General features: G+C 45.8%; 2 protein-coding genes across 2 annotated transcripts in view; one reads left to right on the forward strand and one right to left on the reverse strand.

Annotated features, from left to right (window-relative positions):
- CCER2 (coiled-coil glutamate rich protein 2) overlaps positions 1–12596 on the forward strand; it is a 38373-nt gene extending 25777 nt beyond the window's left edge. The window contains exons 4-6 of the mRNA XM_088477030.1: positions 3015–3083; positions 9355–10100; positions 11935–12596. Of these exons, the coding sequence (XP_088333156.1) occupies positions 3015–3083; positions 9355–10100; positions 11935–12009 (890 nt within the window). The 3' untranslated portion in view covers positions 12010–12596. The remainder of the gene's footprint in view (positions 1–3014; positions 3084–9354; positions 10101–11934) is intronic.
- LOC148518704 (inositol-tetrakisphosphate 1-kinase-like) overlaps positions 12195–17965 on the reverse strand; it is a 58628-nt gene continuing 52857 nt past the window's right edge. The window contains exon 10 of the mRNA XM_088477029.1: positions 12195–13031. Coding sequence (XP_088333155.1) covers positions 12814–13031 — 218 coding nt within the window. The 3' untranslated portion in view covers positions 12195–12813. The remainder of the gene's footprint in view (positions 13032–17965) is intronic.

The following is a 17965-nucleotide window of genomic DNA, read 5'->3' on the forward strand; positions in this document are numbered from 1 at the left end:
CCCACTATGTATGTCTCGGCTCACCTATGCACTGTCACTATGTATGTCTCTGCTGTCTCTGCACACCTATGCACTGTCACTATGTATATCTCTGCTGTCTATGCACACCTATGCACTCTTACTATGTACGTCCCTGCTGTCTCTAAACACCTATGCACTCCCACTATGTATGTCTCTGCACACCTATGTACCCTATGTATGTCTCTGCACACCTATGCACTGTCACTATGTATGCCTCTGCTGTCTTTGCTCACCTATGAACTCCCACTATGTATGTCTCTGCTGTATGCCTCGGGATGTAGTTATGAGACCTCTGAATCCCGACACCGGAATCCCGATAAGGGATTTAACATAGGTGTCGAAATACTGACGCCTATGTTAATCCCGATGCCGGAACGCTGAGGACGCCAGCCAGAACGAAGGTAAGTCCGGGGCGCCCTTAGCATTAGCCACAGGGGGGGAGGGGGAGGATTAGGTTCTCTAGCGGGGCTAGAGTTAGTTTTTTGGTGGGGAAATTAGGGTTAGGCACCCCTAGGGCGAAGGGTTAGAGTTATACACTACCGGAGGGAGGTTAGGGTTAGGCGCCCCCCAGGAGGGTTATGTTTAGGGTGTAGGGAGGGGGCTTAGGTTTAGGCCCCCCGAGGGGAAATTTAGGGTTAGGCACCACCGCGGGAGTTTAGGATTAGGCACCCCTAAGGGAGGGTTAGGGTTAAGGGGGGGAGAGGGGAGGGTTAGGTAACTTATCTGACGCTATCGGGATTTGAGCCGGCGGCATTTTAATCCCATTCTGTATGTCTCTGCTGTCTCTCCACACCTATGCACTCTCACTATGTATGTCTCTGCTTTCTCTCCACACCTATGCACTCTCACTATGTATGTCTCTGCTTTCTCTCCACACCTATGCACGCTCACTATGTATGTCTCTGCTGTCTCTGCTCACCTATGCACGCTCACTATGTATGTCTCTGCTGACCTATGCACTCCCACTATGTATGTCTCTGCTGACCTATGCACGCTCACTATGTATGTCTCTGCTGACCTATGCACTCCCACTATGTATGTCTCTGCTGACCTATGCACGCTCACTATGTATGTCTCTGCTGACCTATGCACTGTCACTATGTATGTCTCTGCTGTCTCTGCACACTTCAGTTTATCAAGCTTGACCCCCCCTGATAGCTAATGTCATGTTTTCACAACATTTTTGCCAGAGAGGGAGATTCAGGACCTTTACCAGCATGTACTTGCACATGCTTGGACCGAAGGACACACGTGCAGTACATAAACTAGGTTCAAAGCCAGTCATAAATTTATGGTGTAAAGTGATAGTGTAAACAATCACTTTACTTTTGACTATTCGTCGGGATGGGCTCTTATCTGATCCACTGTCCCGCGATATACTGATATTTCGGGGCTCCTACTGCCACCACTGATACATAGGTCATAAAGTCTGCTTTTGGAAATAGTCCTTGTAATTACCATAGGGTACAGATAGTGACTTTTAGTTGCGGCATTGTGTATGATAAGCTAAGTCACATGGTCTGCAACCTGTGTGATCCCTAGGGGACCAGTTAGCCAGGGGACTTTTAGATTGTATAGCTTGTCCTATAGAAATCCATTGGTAACAGAACATACAGGGCCTAATCAGAGATCCATGTTATTGCAGCCGTGACTTCGAATTCTCACAGTCGCCATGGCAGTAATATGCGAATGCTAGTTTCAACCGTCCCCTTGTGTACTAGCGAGCGCCAGAGAGTGCAGTCTTTGATATGTCCACATTTAATGCCCATGGATGGTGCAACTCCGCTTGTGGTTCTGAATAATCCACAATCGTCGCACCATCGTAAGCCTATGCAGATGCATGTGTCTCCATCACAACTCTGTATAAACATGGCCTCTGTGGCTGCAACTCTGGAACTGAGGGTCTAATTCAGAGCCGGACGCTATTTGCGCTCGCTCGTTCAGAAAAAGTGGGTGGCTATTTAAATTAACTGTTCACTCTTTGCGGTCTGTTCACGCCTCTAGGTCTGAACGAGCGAACAAAACATGCAGACTTTTTTTGTAAAAAACGCCCCCTTGCCGCTCGCATCATATGTCATGTCCGCTATTTATTATATTAATCGAGTACATCGAACAGCGTATGAACTGCTCGCTATTCTTGTGGTTGGTTTTTCCTACTGCAATCATGCGAGTAGTTCTGGCTAAAAGACACCCAACTGACGTGGTCGATGACGCTGCTTTGTTAATTATGCACACCCTTAAAACGCCCGTTTTGACCTTTAGGCACGCCTGCGTTCGGATCTCCACTCCCCGTTTTTAAGCACCTTCCCCTGTTACCACCCACAAACTCCTCATCCTGTCACTCAAAATAGCAGGCATTCGCTATATTGCGAGCACACGATTTCTGACCGCACTGACTGGTTCGCGCATGCGTACTAATACCTATACGCATGCGCAGATGTGCGAACATCGCTCGGAACGAACGAGTGGCCGCTTACAAGCGGCTCTGAATCAGACCCTGAAAACACAGCCGCGTTCACTGGACATGGCTGCGTCCTTTGGACGCTCCAAGCAGCTCCTCAGTAGCCCCATGCAGGTGCCGTGGGGGAGCAACGGTGCCGCCCCTAGGGCCCTGTGCGATGGCACCTCTCCCACACCCCTAGTTACGTCCCCTGACTGTAGCTCTCCCTTTGTCTCTTCACACCCACATACTGTCATTCTCTGCTTCCAATCACTATCATTATGCCTTTAAGAGCATACTGTGGGGTAAATGTAACAGCCTGTGACTTGCAGGCATCAACGATATTCCGGCGGGTCTGCCCGATATTTTAAAGTGGCAATCATTTAAAAGGCAAAACCTTTTAAATGATTGCCCCTTTAAAACCTCAGGCAGACTTGCCCGGTATCTCGCCGATGCCTGTAAGTCACAGGCGGGTACATGTCCCCCTGTGAGTGTTCACTACACACTGATGGATGTGCCTTGTGTTACAGTCTGCAATGTTTGGATTTTACAGATGAGCGACTGATCTCCATCCTGCGTCACCAACATCTGCTCAGAGAATTGGAGGATCTGACCCATCGAGGTAACCAGAACAGTCGGAGGACACTGGAGGCTTTGTAGCTGAAAGGGACTGGGGAAATTTAGGGATCACTGGTTGCAAGACCAGTGCAGAGGAGCCAAACTTTGCAGAACAGCATATCCCCTGATAGTGTCCCTGTGGTTATGGTGATTGCATCTGTCCCAGCTTTCTGCAGAGGGGACCCATAAGTGGCCCTAGTTACACGTTTGCACTATCCTTAATGCCTTAACTCCAAAATTGACCATGAAAATGGATATAATTGTTTAACAAATCTGATTATTTATGCTTCTGTCCTTCAACTTAATGCACTTTGTCCCCTTATCCTACCTGTATTAGCTTCTACTTTCCCATGGTTTTCATAAACCGCATCCTACAGTATCTAAACTAAACTCTCAATCTAGTATATTACAAAACCACAATCCCTTCTATCTACAGGCTTATTATTGCTTAATATGCTCTTATGTTTTATTCTCATTCCTAATTCTTTAATCAAAGGCATGACTACCATATTGGCAGGGGGTGCAGGTGTACCTAGGTCCGCTGCTGTACAATGCATTATGTTTTTCCACCCTTGGCTGCACATAATGGGCTGGATTCTGAGTTTGGAGCAAAGCAAAGAAAGCAAGTTACTTTGTGTCTCAAGCAAATCATGTTGCAATGTAAGGGGTGCAAATACATTTATTGGTTTTGCATGCAGGGTAAATAACGGCTGCTTTTGCATGTAGCCCATAAATGCTGGGCAGCCTTATTTTTACACTATTATTTAGAGTTAAGTTTTGACACGACGTCCCAAATGTAAATCTCTCAGCACCTTTTACATCTGCCCCCCCCCCCCCCCGCACAGGGCCATAGAGTGCCAGCCAAGGCACGGGGGAAGGGGCGTGGCCTAATCAAGGGAGTTGTGGCCACGCTCATATAGGGGGAAGAAAAACGTTTTACAGTAGTGTGATCTCCCCCCCCCCCCCCCCCCACACAGGCAGAGGAGACTGCTGCTGGTCAGCAGCAGCAAGCAGTCTCTCACGGCAGCCCAGCACACAGCAGCATGTGCTGTACTGCTCATAGGTAAGAGGGAGGGGGGACGGCATCGAACGCGGGCCCCTTCACCAAGCCCGAGTAATTAATAGTGAGAGCGCCTCTGCCCCTACATTGCAGCATGGTTTTGCCAAGGTGTAAAGTTACTTGCTCTTACTGCATTGCTCCCAAATAGCTCCAGAGGCTCTTTAAAAATGCTTTTAATGTTTATTTCATGCTTGCCTTGTGGGAAGGGGCAGCCAGTACAGCTCAGCGGGGAAGGGTTGGCGGGAAAGGTGGGCGGACTTGTGAGCATGATGATGTAATTACGTCATCATGGCCTCGCCCCCGCGACACAAGCGTCATTGTGAAGCAGGGGCAGGGCCACAATAACGCGATTCACTGCATATCGCGTCATCAGCCACCTGGACTACCCACTGTTGCTTGGTAAGTGGGGGGCTGCGGGCAGCTGTGGGATACTTGCCCACTCTTCCTTGTGTCTGGGAGCGCCACACGATTTTCGAGAGCCTCCCATTCCAGGAGAGTATGTTTTGTTTGTTTTTTTGCATTATTTATGTGCATTATTCTATCTACACTTTTATTATGTGCATTTTACCCTCTCATTACACTTTATTATACCAACACCACACCCTATGATCTCTAGCCTCCCCTCCCACTGCAGTTATCTCACCTGTGCTGCACTGTATCCTGCCTGCTGTGCCCTTTAACGACTTTTTATTCTATCTACATTACATGCAGCCCTATTTACTTTTCCCTCTTATTACTTTATTCTACCACAGCTGCCGTGTATAAATACCTTCTGCTCTCAGTGCCCGTATTTCACTTTATATTCCCCTTACATCAGACTTTATCTGAACAACCTTTTATCTAAATTACCTTTTCAGTGTACTTTATGCTCTCAAATGACCATTTATTTCTTATTGCACTCTACAAGTATATACTGCTCACCCCTCTCTGTATTTCCATTCAGCAAACTGCTCACCCCTGGCTCTCATTCCAGTCTCTGTGTCCTCTATTATCTATTGCCCCAGACACCACTCTTTGGGTCTGACATTGAGTTGGACGCAGAGCTGATTTTTACGCAGTTGAGTGATTATCGGTGGTCTGCGCATACATATCGGTCACACGGCGCATGCGTCGAGTTTAATTATCGATGTCGCTCGCAGTGCGGATTTATTCACAAAGTGATTGGCAGTCAGGGAACGTTTGTGGGCGGCAATGGCCGTCAACTCAAACGCAGGCTTGTCACAACCGTTTTGGGGCGTGTTTCTGCCTGCAATGTAGATCCCATAAAATTGTCTCCGGCTTCTCTGATCCTGTGACCATTCTGCGCAACCATAGGGTGCTGCGATCGATGCTGCGTCTTTGTACGCAGTTGCTGGGATTTGTGAAGCCGCCTGTGATCAAATCCCGTGGGTTGCGACATTTGTGTATAAATTTGCGGCTGCAGCGTCAGCATTAGCGTATATCTCTGATATCTCTGAACCAGGCCCCCAACGGCTCATCCTGGCTCTAATTCCAGTCTCTCAGTTTCATCAAATTACTGTTGCCTCAATACACCACTCTTTGGGCCTTATTCAGAGGTGCACGCAAACCGGGCGCAATGCCGATCTTAACGTAATTAAGCGATTATTTTCTACTGCGCATGCACAGAATATTCTGAAAACACCTACGGCACATGCATTACCCTGAGTGTACACACAAAGGCATTGTTGTGTATGCGAGAGAAGGTGTCAAGAACATGGCCGTTCCTGGGAAGTGAACGCAAAAAAATCCGTCACGTGGGCGTTTTAAGGTAAAAACTCCACCTGCTATAGAGCAGGTGCAAGTGGCGATGATGCGCTGATGGTGGATGGGCCAGAACCACCAGCGGTGTTGCAGCTTGCACGGTCAGTGACAGTGGGCATCCAAGGGCCTGCTCATTGCGGCACACGCTAGTACACAAGTGGAGGGCTGAAACTAGCATTTGCATATTAACGCTCCCACATCTCCGGCAAAATACGCAGCCGCGGCCCCAACTGTGTGCACCTCTGAATCAGGCCCTTTGTCTTAAAACCTGATCCAAATATATTTCTGGACGACCTTTGTAGCACAGATGCCCAAATGGAAGTTCTACTGTGCTCTCTATGCTGCCCTACTAGCTGCACAGTGACCAGTGTCACCCTCTTAGAGCTGTCTCTAAACTGTTCACCCTCTCAGAGCAGTCGTATCATTAGAGGGGTGTGGGCCGCACTGAGTGACACCATCCGAGGGGGTAACACCAATAACAGATATTGCTATTGTTATTTTGGTGTCACCCCCTCGAATGGTGTCACCAAGCAGCGGTGTTAGTGGTGATGGGTGAAGCGCATTTACCCGTCATCCACATGTCCCGAGAGGCTGAAGGCTGCCCAGCAGCTCCCGGAGCACTGGGCAAGCCCCCCGTGTGACAAGAACGGGGATGTTCTTTACAGGCATGAGGCCATGCCCTTTTCACAAATGCACGCGCGTAAGGAAACCAGTGCTAATGGGGTGAAAGGGTGAGTAGGCGCACTGGGTGACACCAACCCCAGCAATGCCACTGTCTCACAGCTTCCTGTCTCTGTATTACCTCTATACTTCTCACAGCTTCCTGTCTCTGTATTACCTCTATACTATTCATCCTCTCTGTTGTTCCCGTTTTTGGATTACCTCTTGCCTACATCCTCTCAGTGCTTCCTGTCTCTGGATTGCCCCTATACTATTCACCCTCTCAGTGCTTCCCGTCTCTGGATTACATCAATACTTTTCACCCTCTCTGTGCTTCCTGTCTCTGGATTACCTCTATACTACATCCTCTAAGTGCTTCCCATCTCTGGATTACATCTATACTTTTCACCCTCTCAGTGCTTCCTGTCTCTGGATTACCTCTATACTATTTACCCTCTCAGTGCTTCCCATCTCTTGATTACCTCTATACTATTCACCCTCTCAGTGCTTCCCGTCTCTGGATTACATCTATACTATTCACCCTCTCTGTGCTTCCCGTCTCTGGATTACATCTATACTATTCACCCTCTCTGTGCTTCCCGTCTCTGGATTACATCTATACTATTCACCCTCTCAGTGCTTCCCGTCTCTGGATTGCATCTATACTATTCACCCTCTCAGTACTTCCAGTCTCTGGATTACCTCTATACTATTCACCCTCTCAGTGCTTCCTGTCTCTGGATTACCTCTATACTAGTCACCCTCTCAGTGCTTCCCGTCTCTGGATTACCTCTATAGAATTCACCCTCTCAGTGCTTCCCGTCTCTGGATTACCTCTATAATATTCACCCTCTCAGTGCTTCCCGTCTCTGGATTACCTCTATACTATTAACCCTCTCAGTGCTTCCCGTCTCTGGATTACCTCTATAGAATTCACCCTCTCAGTGCTTCCCATCTCTGGATTACATCTATACTATTCACCCTCTCTGTGCTTCCCGTCTCTGGATTACCTCTATACTATTAACCCTCTCAGTGCTTCCCGTCTCTGGATTACCTCTATACTTGTCACCCTCTCAGAGTTTCCCATCTCTTGATTACCTCTATACTATCCATCCTCTCAGTGCTTCCTGTCTCTGGATTACCTCTATACTATCCATCCTCTCAGTGCTTCCTGTCTCTGGATTACCTCTATACTATCCATCCTCTCAGTGCTTCCTGTCTCTGGATTACCTCTATACTTGTCACCCTCTCAGTGCTTCCTGTCTCTGGAATACCTCTATAGAATTTACCCTCTCAGAGTTTCCCGTCTCTGGAATACCTCTATACTATTCACCCTCTCAGTGCTTCCTGTCTCTGGATTAACTCTATACTATCCATCCTGTAGGTGCTTCCTGTCTCTGGATCACCTTTATATTATCCATCCTCTCAATGCTTCCTGTCTCTGGATTACCTCTATACTATTTACTCTCTCAGTGCTTCCTGTCTCTGGATTACCTCTATACTATCCATCCTCTCAGTTCTTCCTGTCTCTGGATTACCTTTTTTACTATCCATCCTCTCAGTGTTTCCTGTCTCTGGATTACCTCTATACTATTTACCCTTTCAGTGCTTCCTGTCTCTGGATTACCTCTATACTAGTCACCCTCTCAGTGCTTCCTGTCTCTGGATTACCTCTATACTAGTCACCCTCTCAGTGCTTCCCGTCTCTGGATTACCTCTATAGAATTCACCCTCTCAGTGCTTCCCGTCTCTGGATTACCTCTATAATATTCACCCTCTCAGTGCTTCCCGTCTCTGGATTACCTCTATACTATTAACCCTCTCAGTGCTTCCCGTCTCTGGATTACCTCTATAGAATTCACCCTCTCAGTGCTTCCCATCTCTGGATTACATCTATACTATTCACCCTCTCTGTGCTTCCCGTCTCTGGATTACCTCTATACTATTAACCCTCTCAGTGCTTCCCGTCTCTGGATTACCTCTATACTTGTCACCCTCTCAGAGTTTCCCATCTCTTGATTACCTCTATACTATCCATCCTCTCAGAGTTTCCCATCTCTTGATTACCTCTATACTATCCATCCTCTCAGTGCTTCCTGTCTCTGGATTACCTCTATACTATCCATCCTCTCAGTGCTTCCTGTCTCTGGATTACCTCTATACTTGTCACCCTCTCAGTGCTTCCTGTCTCTGGAATACCTCTATAGAATTCACCCTCTCAGAGTTTCCCGTCTCTGGAATACCTCTATACTATTCACCCTCTCAGTGCTTCCTGTCTCTGGATTAACTCTATACTATCCATCCTGTAGGTGCTTCCTGTCTCTGGATCACCTTTATATTATCCATCCTCTCAATGCTTCCTGTCTCTGGATTACCTCTATACTATTTACTCTCTCAGTGCTTCCTGTCTCTGGATTACCTCTATACTATCCATCCTCTCAGTTCTTCCTGTCTCTGGATTACCTTTTTTACTATCCATCCTCTGTGTTTCCTGTCTCTGGATTACCTCTATACTATTTACCCTTTCAGTGCTTCCTGTCTCTGGATTAACTCTGTACTATCCATCCTCTCTTGGGAATTAGAAGCAGTAAATGGCAGCCGGGATGAGTACTAATATAATGATTATAATCACTGCACCATTACTGCAATGACCGGTTGCTTATCACAGGGCACTGCTAATATTTTATTTAGACTTAGATTATTTTATCACAGACTGGTGTAGGCACGGTGCCTGTATAGTCTACATGTAATATTTCATGGCAGAACCTTTTTCATGTGTTTCTGCTGTCTCTAGAAAAGTCACAGCAGCACGGAGGACAAGAGAGCAGCGAAGAGGAAGAACTTAGAAAGAGAACCAATGAGACGCCGATTTCTGCACCCAAACGGGAGACAGGAACTAAAAGGTCAGAGAGTGGGGAATCAAAAGAGTTTGAGAAAATAGAGAAGGTTGAGGTCAAGGAGAAAGAACATGGTGCATCAGCTGAGGAGAAAGCCAAGGAACTGCTTGAGGAAGAGGAGGAGGAGAAGAGAAATGTTCCCATGAAGAGAGCTGAAGGTCAAGAGAAAAGAGCCGGGAAGGAGGTCCGAGGTGATGCTGCCACAAAGAGGAAAGAGAAAAAAAACTTTAATGATGAGAGTGAAGAAGACAGCTCAGAGGAAGGCGAGCATGACCGGGGATACCACGGGAACAGCAACGGGTGGTACCACAGGGACCACGAAGGGTGGGAAGAGAAGAAACGAGGATCACAGAGGAGGATGGCAGAGGATCCCAGTCAGGAGGAAACCGCCCAGTTTGAGTCTGAAGATAAAGGCATGAAATACTTCAACACCAAGACTCACATGCAGGGTTACCATGGGGAAGAGAAGAGGCATAGTCACCACCCAGAAGGTGAGGTGGACAGAGAGAGGAACTACTACGGTCCAGAGGAAGAGGAGATAGGGAGGGAGAGGCACCACCACAATGGGAGGCCAGAAGACCATGAGCACAGAGAGGAGGAAGAAGAACGGGAGCTGGAGGAAATGGAGGAACACAGATCTCAGGTGAGGTCATGACATTGTAGACATGATGTGTACATTGAGTTTAGTAGTAAGTGGTGGAGGCATTACATGGAGGAGTAATAGGCAGTACTCACATGCTGTAATTGGGGTTATCTGTGAATGTAACTGTAATGATAGGAACATATTGTACCAGAAAGATATATAAGAGCATACTTATGATATTACCCTGTCGATAATCTGCACTTTGGAGGTGTGAGTTTAGATTTATTACAGCGTAAGGATAATAACAATATCTCTGTGTTCATTATACTTCTGTCTGTTTGTTATAACCCCAATTTATGGCTGTAGTTTAGAGAGACTGTTGGACTTTAGTAAATTCATAGTCATGAAAAGGTCACCCACCATAAACCTTCTAATCACAAACACTTTGCACCGTGAGCTCTGAATTCTGGCGTCAACCGTAAATTAGCCAAGATCATGTTCTTGATTAGCCCTATTGCACTCATAATACAAAACAGTGCGATCAATTAAAGTGTACCTTTCACTTACTGACTCAGCTTGGATCGCAATTGAAAACATCAACGCAGCAGATCAATTTTTATCCTGTGCGCATGCTTGTATGCAGAATAGCGATCGCATTGCGATGGCACTCTCAAGCCAGAGAACACGCGGAAATGATTGACAGCTAGCAAGACTTTGGGGTGGTCTTAAAAACACAGGTGTGTCTTACCGTTTGGTCGCCGTTTAATGGGCATCCATAATTTAGCCAGCGCGATCACCCCCGCAGCACACAAGCTCTCTGCATGTGCAGAGACTCGCAGAATTAGAGACAGGTCGGACTAGCCGCGAGTGGTCGATGGTGGCCGATGTCCCAGATGTGTACGCTGGTCCGCTTGTGCGCTTGCAGAAGAGAAGGCAGCAGTGGGCGGCTTTGTGCACGGATAATGTTGTGGCTGCATCTGCATATATTAGCAGCTGCGTTCCATTAGGATTCACAGGTGCAATTGCGATCCAAACAGAATCAGGCCCTTGGTTACAATAGAGGACGGAATAAAATGTGGGATGGACCAATATTCAGTTGACATGATGACCTTGGTGCCTCTTACCATGGAGAGGTAATTAGGTCCTAGTGAGTTGATAGGCTCAAGGATCTACAAAATGGCTTTTTTATGGCTTTTAAGAAGCTAGAAAATACCTGTCGTGATCTATGGAGCTCATTCAGACCCGGACGGTAAGCTGCGCTATCTCGCAGCTAAAAGGGGCCGGGTATGCAAATGCCACGATCACACTGTCTGGTGAATGGACGCCCTCTATGCCTTAGAGAGCGACAGCGGTGAGCGCACGCCGGAGTATAAAGATGCCCGTTTTTCCCTCTTAGCACACGTCATCTCCAGGAAGTGTATGAACAATCGGAACCATCGAGAGCCATCGTAGCGGCACGCAGCGCTTGAGGTAGACCTTACCCTGCCTCAAGCACTGTGATCACTGTAGGCTGAAAAACAACCAAGTGACGTCTACAATGACGCCTCCATGCTAATTATGCACACCCATAAAACTCCGTTTGGACGACCAGACACGCCTGCGTTCGCAGCACCACTCCCCCGTTCACAAGCACCTTCCCCTGTTACCACCCACAAACGGCGCTATCTACCACTCAAAGTATCGTCCAGTCTGTGTACTACGAGCGCACGATTCCCGGCCGCAGTGACTGGTTCGCGCATGCATACTTTGACGCATATGCATGAGCAAATGTGTGATAATCGCCCATAGCGTGCGTCCGCAGCTTAGCGAACGGGTCTGAATCAGGCCCTATATCTCAAATCTAAAGTCTATGATGGACAATAACATTGTTTGCCTATTTTGGTGTATCGTTCAGGAACGGGACATCCAGGAGGTAGAGGAAGAACTTCGGAAGGCAGCAGAGCGACTGCAGGAGATTCACCAGGGCTAAGAGAAGAGGAAGGAGATTTTACCCTCTGTCTTCCAGACTATAACCTGCACACGCCTTGCACGTTTTCTTGTATCCTGTATATACACAATCCCTTGGTATTCTCCCACTACTGGCTGTATACTGTTTTGAAGATAGAGGGTTGTATTGTTGTGGCTTTACTACAGTGAAGCTTTAACCTGCTGGGAACAGATCCTGGCTTCAGGGTATCCAGGAATCAATATGTCCGTATATTACATTAGTTTCCGTAACGCAGTGAATGTGGTTCTTCAGAAGTGTCCGTCATTGCGATGGGCCTCCAAGAAGATACAGTGGAGTTGAGTTGTCATAGTCTACCGATCATCGCTAATAATAATGTTACACTTGTTTTGTCTTACACAAATGCTCTTTACAGAAATGTTTTGTTCATTAATTAAGTTACAATTACTAAGGGAGGAAATGTCAGATGAGGACAGAGGAATGGGGTCTTTGGGAGTCACCTACAAATGTACATACGCGTATTTCAATGGGCAAAGATGTCATTTCAGTGTCTGCTTTGTGATCGTTTTCATATCTTGCTTTGAGAAACAGAATAAAAATGAAAAATTCCAGTCCACGTTCTTTATGTATTGGCGATCGGTGCGAGTCTGGATTAATAGAGGTTCCGATTTCTCAGGTATCGTCCGCTGGCAGTCAGTAGAAGAAGTGACTCTGCTATCTGACACGGTCTCCGTGCAATAGGAGTAATCCCAGAAAAGCTAAAAGGTTGTCCATGTTGAGATTAATAGACCACTAAAAAAAAATCCACGGAGGTGGATGACTTATTTGTCACAGATCAGCTGACAAGGCCGCTGTACGCATAGTGAAATAAGATTTGCTGCTAATCTGTCTCTTACAAGCCTCTGGCAGTGATCTCCGTTTTATTGACCGCTCTTCGCACTGGGCGACATCGGCTGGGTGATCTGAATTGGAGGTAGGTTCCTCCTGCAGGATTTTGTCCACATGTGAAAGCAAAGCTGGGAAAAACTCAGTGACCCCTTCGTACCCTGAAAAAGAAATGCAGACAGCAAGGCATTTTATGAGAACATGTAAGGAAATATAGGTCACACTGCAGGACACTTGGGTAGTGGGAACAGAAAGTGGAAGGAGGTAAAGTACCAACCAACAGCACCTAGCTACAATTTTTCAAACATAGCCTGAAAAGTGACAGGAACTGATTGGTTGGTACTTTATCTCCGTCCACTTTATCTCTCTCCAAGGCTACCCCATTATCCTAGGCATTCTAACCCCAGCCTTATGTGATATAGTTGGGGTAGGGGGTCCCTCTCCTGGGGTAGATGGACACCTCCTTACACACAGCAGTCAGGAAACAGCACACCAGTCCAGGGTTTTCGTGCAAGCTGGTCGGAACCAGTTTTATCGTGCAATATAAGCAACAAAATAAACAAAACATAAAAATAAATCCTAGTCCGTCTGGGCACTAACTAGACAGGTTATTCCATCTCTACAAGTGGCAGCGCCTACTGCCTTACCACAAACACAGCACTTTCAAATATCACAGTGTCTCTGAACAAACCTCAGTGTCTCCCCAGGGTATGTGAGACACTCAACCAAAACCTAACACAGCTTATCTGAGCCACTCCAGGTGCAACTACTAATCAGCCTGCTCTCAGACTGAAAGGCCCAACACCTGGATTGGCCTGTGGATGGAGCCCTCCCTTCTCTTCTCACATCCACACCCCTAGGACCCATTTTCCGGCTTTTACCATAAGCCGACACTTCTGGTCTGTTTGGCATTACAGACTTTTCCTGGGGTTTTTAAAACACATATGATAGGAATCTGGGACACACATATGTGCCATCCCAGACTTCTCCAGTGCTTCTACCACATATCCCCCCCCCCCGACCTGTGGGGCGGAACAACTGCAGCCCCCAAACAATGAACACGCGACAAAGCACCTGCATTGGCCAGCTGGCTTCCTGGCCTGTGTTCAACTGTAAACTTAAAGTTCTGCAATGCCAAGAACCACCTAGTTATTCTCCCATTGTTCACTTTGTTCTCTGATATCCATTTCAAAGGGCATGGTCAGTGATCAGCCTGAACTTCCTTCCCATCAAGTAGTACCTGAGAGTTTCTAATGCCCACTTTATGGCCAACGCTTCTTTCTCGACCGTAACATAGTTTCTCTCATGTACATTCAACTTCCTGCTTAAGTAACAAATAGGGTGTTCTTCACCTTCTTTACTCTGGAACAGGATCGCTCCTATGCCTACATCTGATGCATCAGTTTGCACAACAAACTCCCTGTCAAAATCAGGGGGTCATCAGAACTGGTTGGGTACACAATGCAATTTTTAACCCCTGAAAAGCCTTCTCTGCTTCAGGACTCCATTTAATCATGACTTCCTGTTTGCCTTTGGTAAGGTCAGTTAGTGGGACTGGAATGATGGTAACACTGGGTATAAATCTCCTATAATACCCAGTGATCCCTAAGAAGGCTCTCACCTGCTTCTTATTCAGGGGTCGTGGCCAGTTTTGCATTGCCTCAATTTTATTAAGCTGTGGCTTTATCAAACCTCTGCCAATGGCGTATCCAAGTTACTTTACTTCCATCCCTAGGCAACATTTTTTTGGGTTGGCTGTCAATCCTGCCCTAGAGATGGAGTCCAACACTGCTTGCACTCTGGGCAAGTGAGACTGCCAATCAGGACTATGAATGACCACACCATCTAGATAAGCAGCATACTGTCTATGGGGCCTTAGAATTCTATCCATCATCCTTTGAAAGGTAGCCGGTGCCCCATGTAACCCAAAGGGCAACACCTTGTATTGGAACAACCCTTCTGGTGCAGAAAAGGCTGTCTTTTCTTTGGCATTCTCAGTTAACGGCACTTGCCAATACCCTTTGGTTAAGTCTAGAGTGGTTAAATACCTGGCTGTTCCTAGTTTTTCAATTAGTTCATTCACCCTAGGCATAGGGTAGGCATCGAACTTTGACACACTGTTCAATTTTCGGAAATAATTGCAGAAACTCACACTCCCGTCAGGCTTTGGAATAAGCACAATGGGACTTGACCACTCACTAGGTGATTCTTCAATTACACCCAATTCCAAATTTTTTAAAATATCTTTAGATACTGATTCTCTTTGGGCTTCTGGTAACCTATAGGGCTTTAGGTTAATCTTAACCCCTGGGTCAGTGATTATGTCATGTTTAATGACTGTGGTTTTGCCTGGTTTATCTGAAAACAAAACTCAATTTCTGCTAAGAAATTCCTTAACTTCCTGCTGTTGAACTGTCGACAGGGTTTTAGCTACTGTCACTTCGGGAACCAAGGGCCTGGGTTTACTGGAGGGGCTGGGACGGCTGACAGAGCTGCTCTATCCTTCCAAGGTTTTATAAGATTTACATGGTATATCGGTTCTGGCTTTCTTTTCCCAGGCTGGTAAACTTTATAATTAACCTCCCCCACTTTTTCCCTGGCTTTTACCAGAGTAGGGTCATTTAACTGCTCCACGGCAAAGACCTCTTTTCTGACTTCAAGATCAGGCAGACGACCAACTGGCTCAATAATGTTTCCCATCTCAGTAGGACGCACATCACTTGGTGAGCCACCATCATTCTCAGACACTGAAGAAACTTCCTCTGCTACTGCATCAGTAACCTTCTCAAATGGGTCGGGATTATTTACTTCTATAACAAATCGGCTTTCCCTCAACTTCCAGAAGTGAGCAAAGTCTCTCCCCAATATTGCCTCATACATCAAGCCATGCACCACACCCACAGAGACTATCGCGGAACCACATTGTGTTTCTATGTTCACCTCTGCAGTAACATAATAGCGAGTATCCCCATGTATGCAGGTCACACCAACAGTTTTTCCCATGCTTCAAGGGGTTCACCAATTCAGCTTTCACAAGTGTAACCAGGCTACCAGAATATAACAGAGCCTCTACTCGGTTGGCTTCTACAGTATGTATACACATTTGCTTATCTGTCCCAGCCTGTCGATCAGCAGTACAGGCTGGCTGAGCAAAGAAAGACATTCTGCAATCGACGTAAGCATTATCACATTGCACAGATTCAGAGGTAAGTGAACAATTAGCAGAAATATGGCCCAAATCACCACATCGGAAACACTGAATCATACTATTACCAAGTCTATTAGGGGGTAGGAACCTTCCTGGCCTGGCTGGGCTCTCCATGTTCTAAACCCTCAGTCTTAAGTACATTCCACCGCCCAGCACCCTTCTCCCCTGGAACAGTCTTACCAGTTGTCAAAGTCAGATATATATTAAATACAAAGTAATAATGTCTCATAGGCCAAATCCTATGCAATAAATGGCATAGTCTCACAGATTCCAAATGCAATAGATAATTATAAGTTAGCCAATAACCTCCAAGGAAGATGAAATCGTGTTTGCTGGCCCAGGTTGAATAGGTCTACTCAAACAAGCATGGTGTCATAAAATGTAGAATTTCTATTCACCAACATTTCCCTGTATTTGATGTACAAACAAGCATGTGATTATAATGCAAATGGTGAAATTCACCGTGATAGACTCTGCAGCGCTGTGTTAAATGTTTAAATCTAATATTATGTAGCAGATCACTATACACATAAACCACATAAAAAAAACAAAGAGAAAGAATCATGTGTCCATAAAGTCAAAAAAATGTTCCTTGTAATGAACAATAGTGAAAGGTATTCTTTATAAACAACACTACATAGCGTCTGATGATGTTTTATGGATACTGTCCGAATGAGTGGTAACTTCTGTATACCACTTTAACGTTATCCTGGATGGTTTTATAGTCACAAAAACAACGTGAGACTCTGTTCCTTAAAACAATATTCTAGCAGGTGAATCGAATGATTGCAGTTCACCCAAGACAAAGATTTTAAAAGTGTCGATGTTCTCCCAAAACAAATACTTTTAATAAAACTTCAAAGACAGTCACAGTAAAAACAAAAAACAGATTCCAAAATAGATCTTCTTTAGAAAGAGTATATCTCTTTCAAAATACACTAATGTCATTCAATGATGTTAGCTCCGTGTACGACAGGACTTGGAGTAGCTTACCGGACCTGCAGGGACCCACCGAATAGCAGCGTTATGAGCTCCGTCTACGATAGTAGGGATATCCCAGAGGAAATCCTATATCACCTGATGATGTCAGATTGGTAGATCCTCTGGGCAGTAGATGATATTCAGGGCTCGGCTCTCACCCGGTACCTGTCTGCTCTCCCCACTATCTCCGACGTGCTGTTCTCGGCTCTCACCCGCGGCTCATGCGCTGTGTATTACCGTCTAAGCGTGTGGGTTCTAAACTGCTCCGGCATCCAGCAAACATCTGCCCCCTGTCGGCTGGGTTCTCCTAATCCCGCGTAACTGCAATGGCTAATGTAATTAGAATCTCCGTCTCCAAATCAGCTTACCAACGCGTTTCTACCCTGTATGGGTCTTTTTCAAGGCATCATTGAATGACATTAGTGTATTTTGAAAGAGATATACTCTTTCTAAAGAAGATCTATTTTGGAATCTGTTTTTTGTTTTTACTGTGACTGTCTTTGAAGTTTTATTAAAAGTATTTGTTTTGGGAGAACATCGACACTTTTAAAATCTTTGTCTTGGGTGAACTGCAATCATTTGATTCACCTGCTAGAATATTGTTTTAAGGAACAGAGTCTCACGTTGTTTTTGTGACTATAAAACCATCCAGGATAACGTTAAAGTGGTATACAGAAGTTACCACTCATTCGGACAGTATCCATAAAACATCATCAGACGCTATGTAGTGTTGTTTATAAAGAATACCTTTCACTATTGTTCATTACAAGGAACATTTTTTTGACTTTATGGACACATGATTCTTTCTCTTTGTTTTTTTTATGTGGTTTATGTGTATAGTGATCTGCTACATAATATTAGATTTAAACATTTAACACAGCGCTGCAGAGTCTATCACGGTGAATT

The sequence above is a fragment of the Taudactylus pleione genome, unplaced genomic scaffold (assembly GCF_031769625.1).
Source record: "Taudactylus pleione unplaced genomic scaffold, aTauple2 ptg000199l, whole genome shotgun sequence".
In the NCBI taxonomy this organism is placed as follows: Eukaryota; Metazoa; Chordata; class Amphibia; order Anura; family Myobatrachidae; genus Taudactylus; species Taudactylus pleione.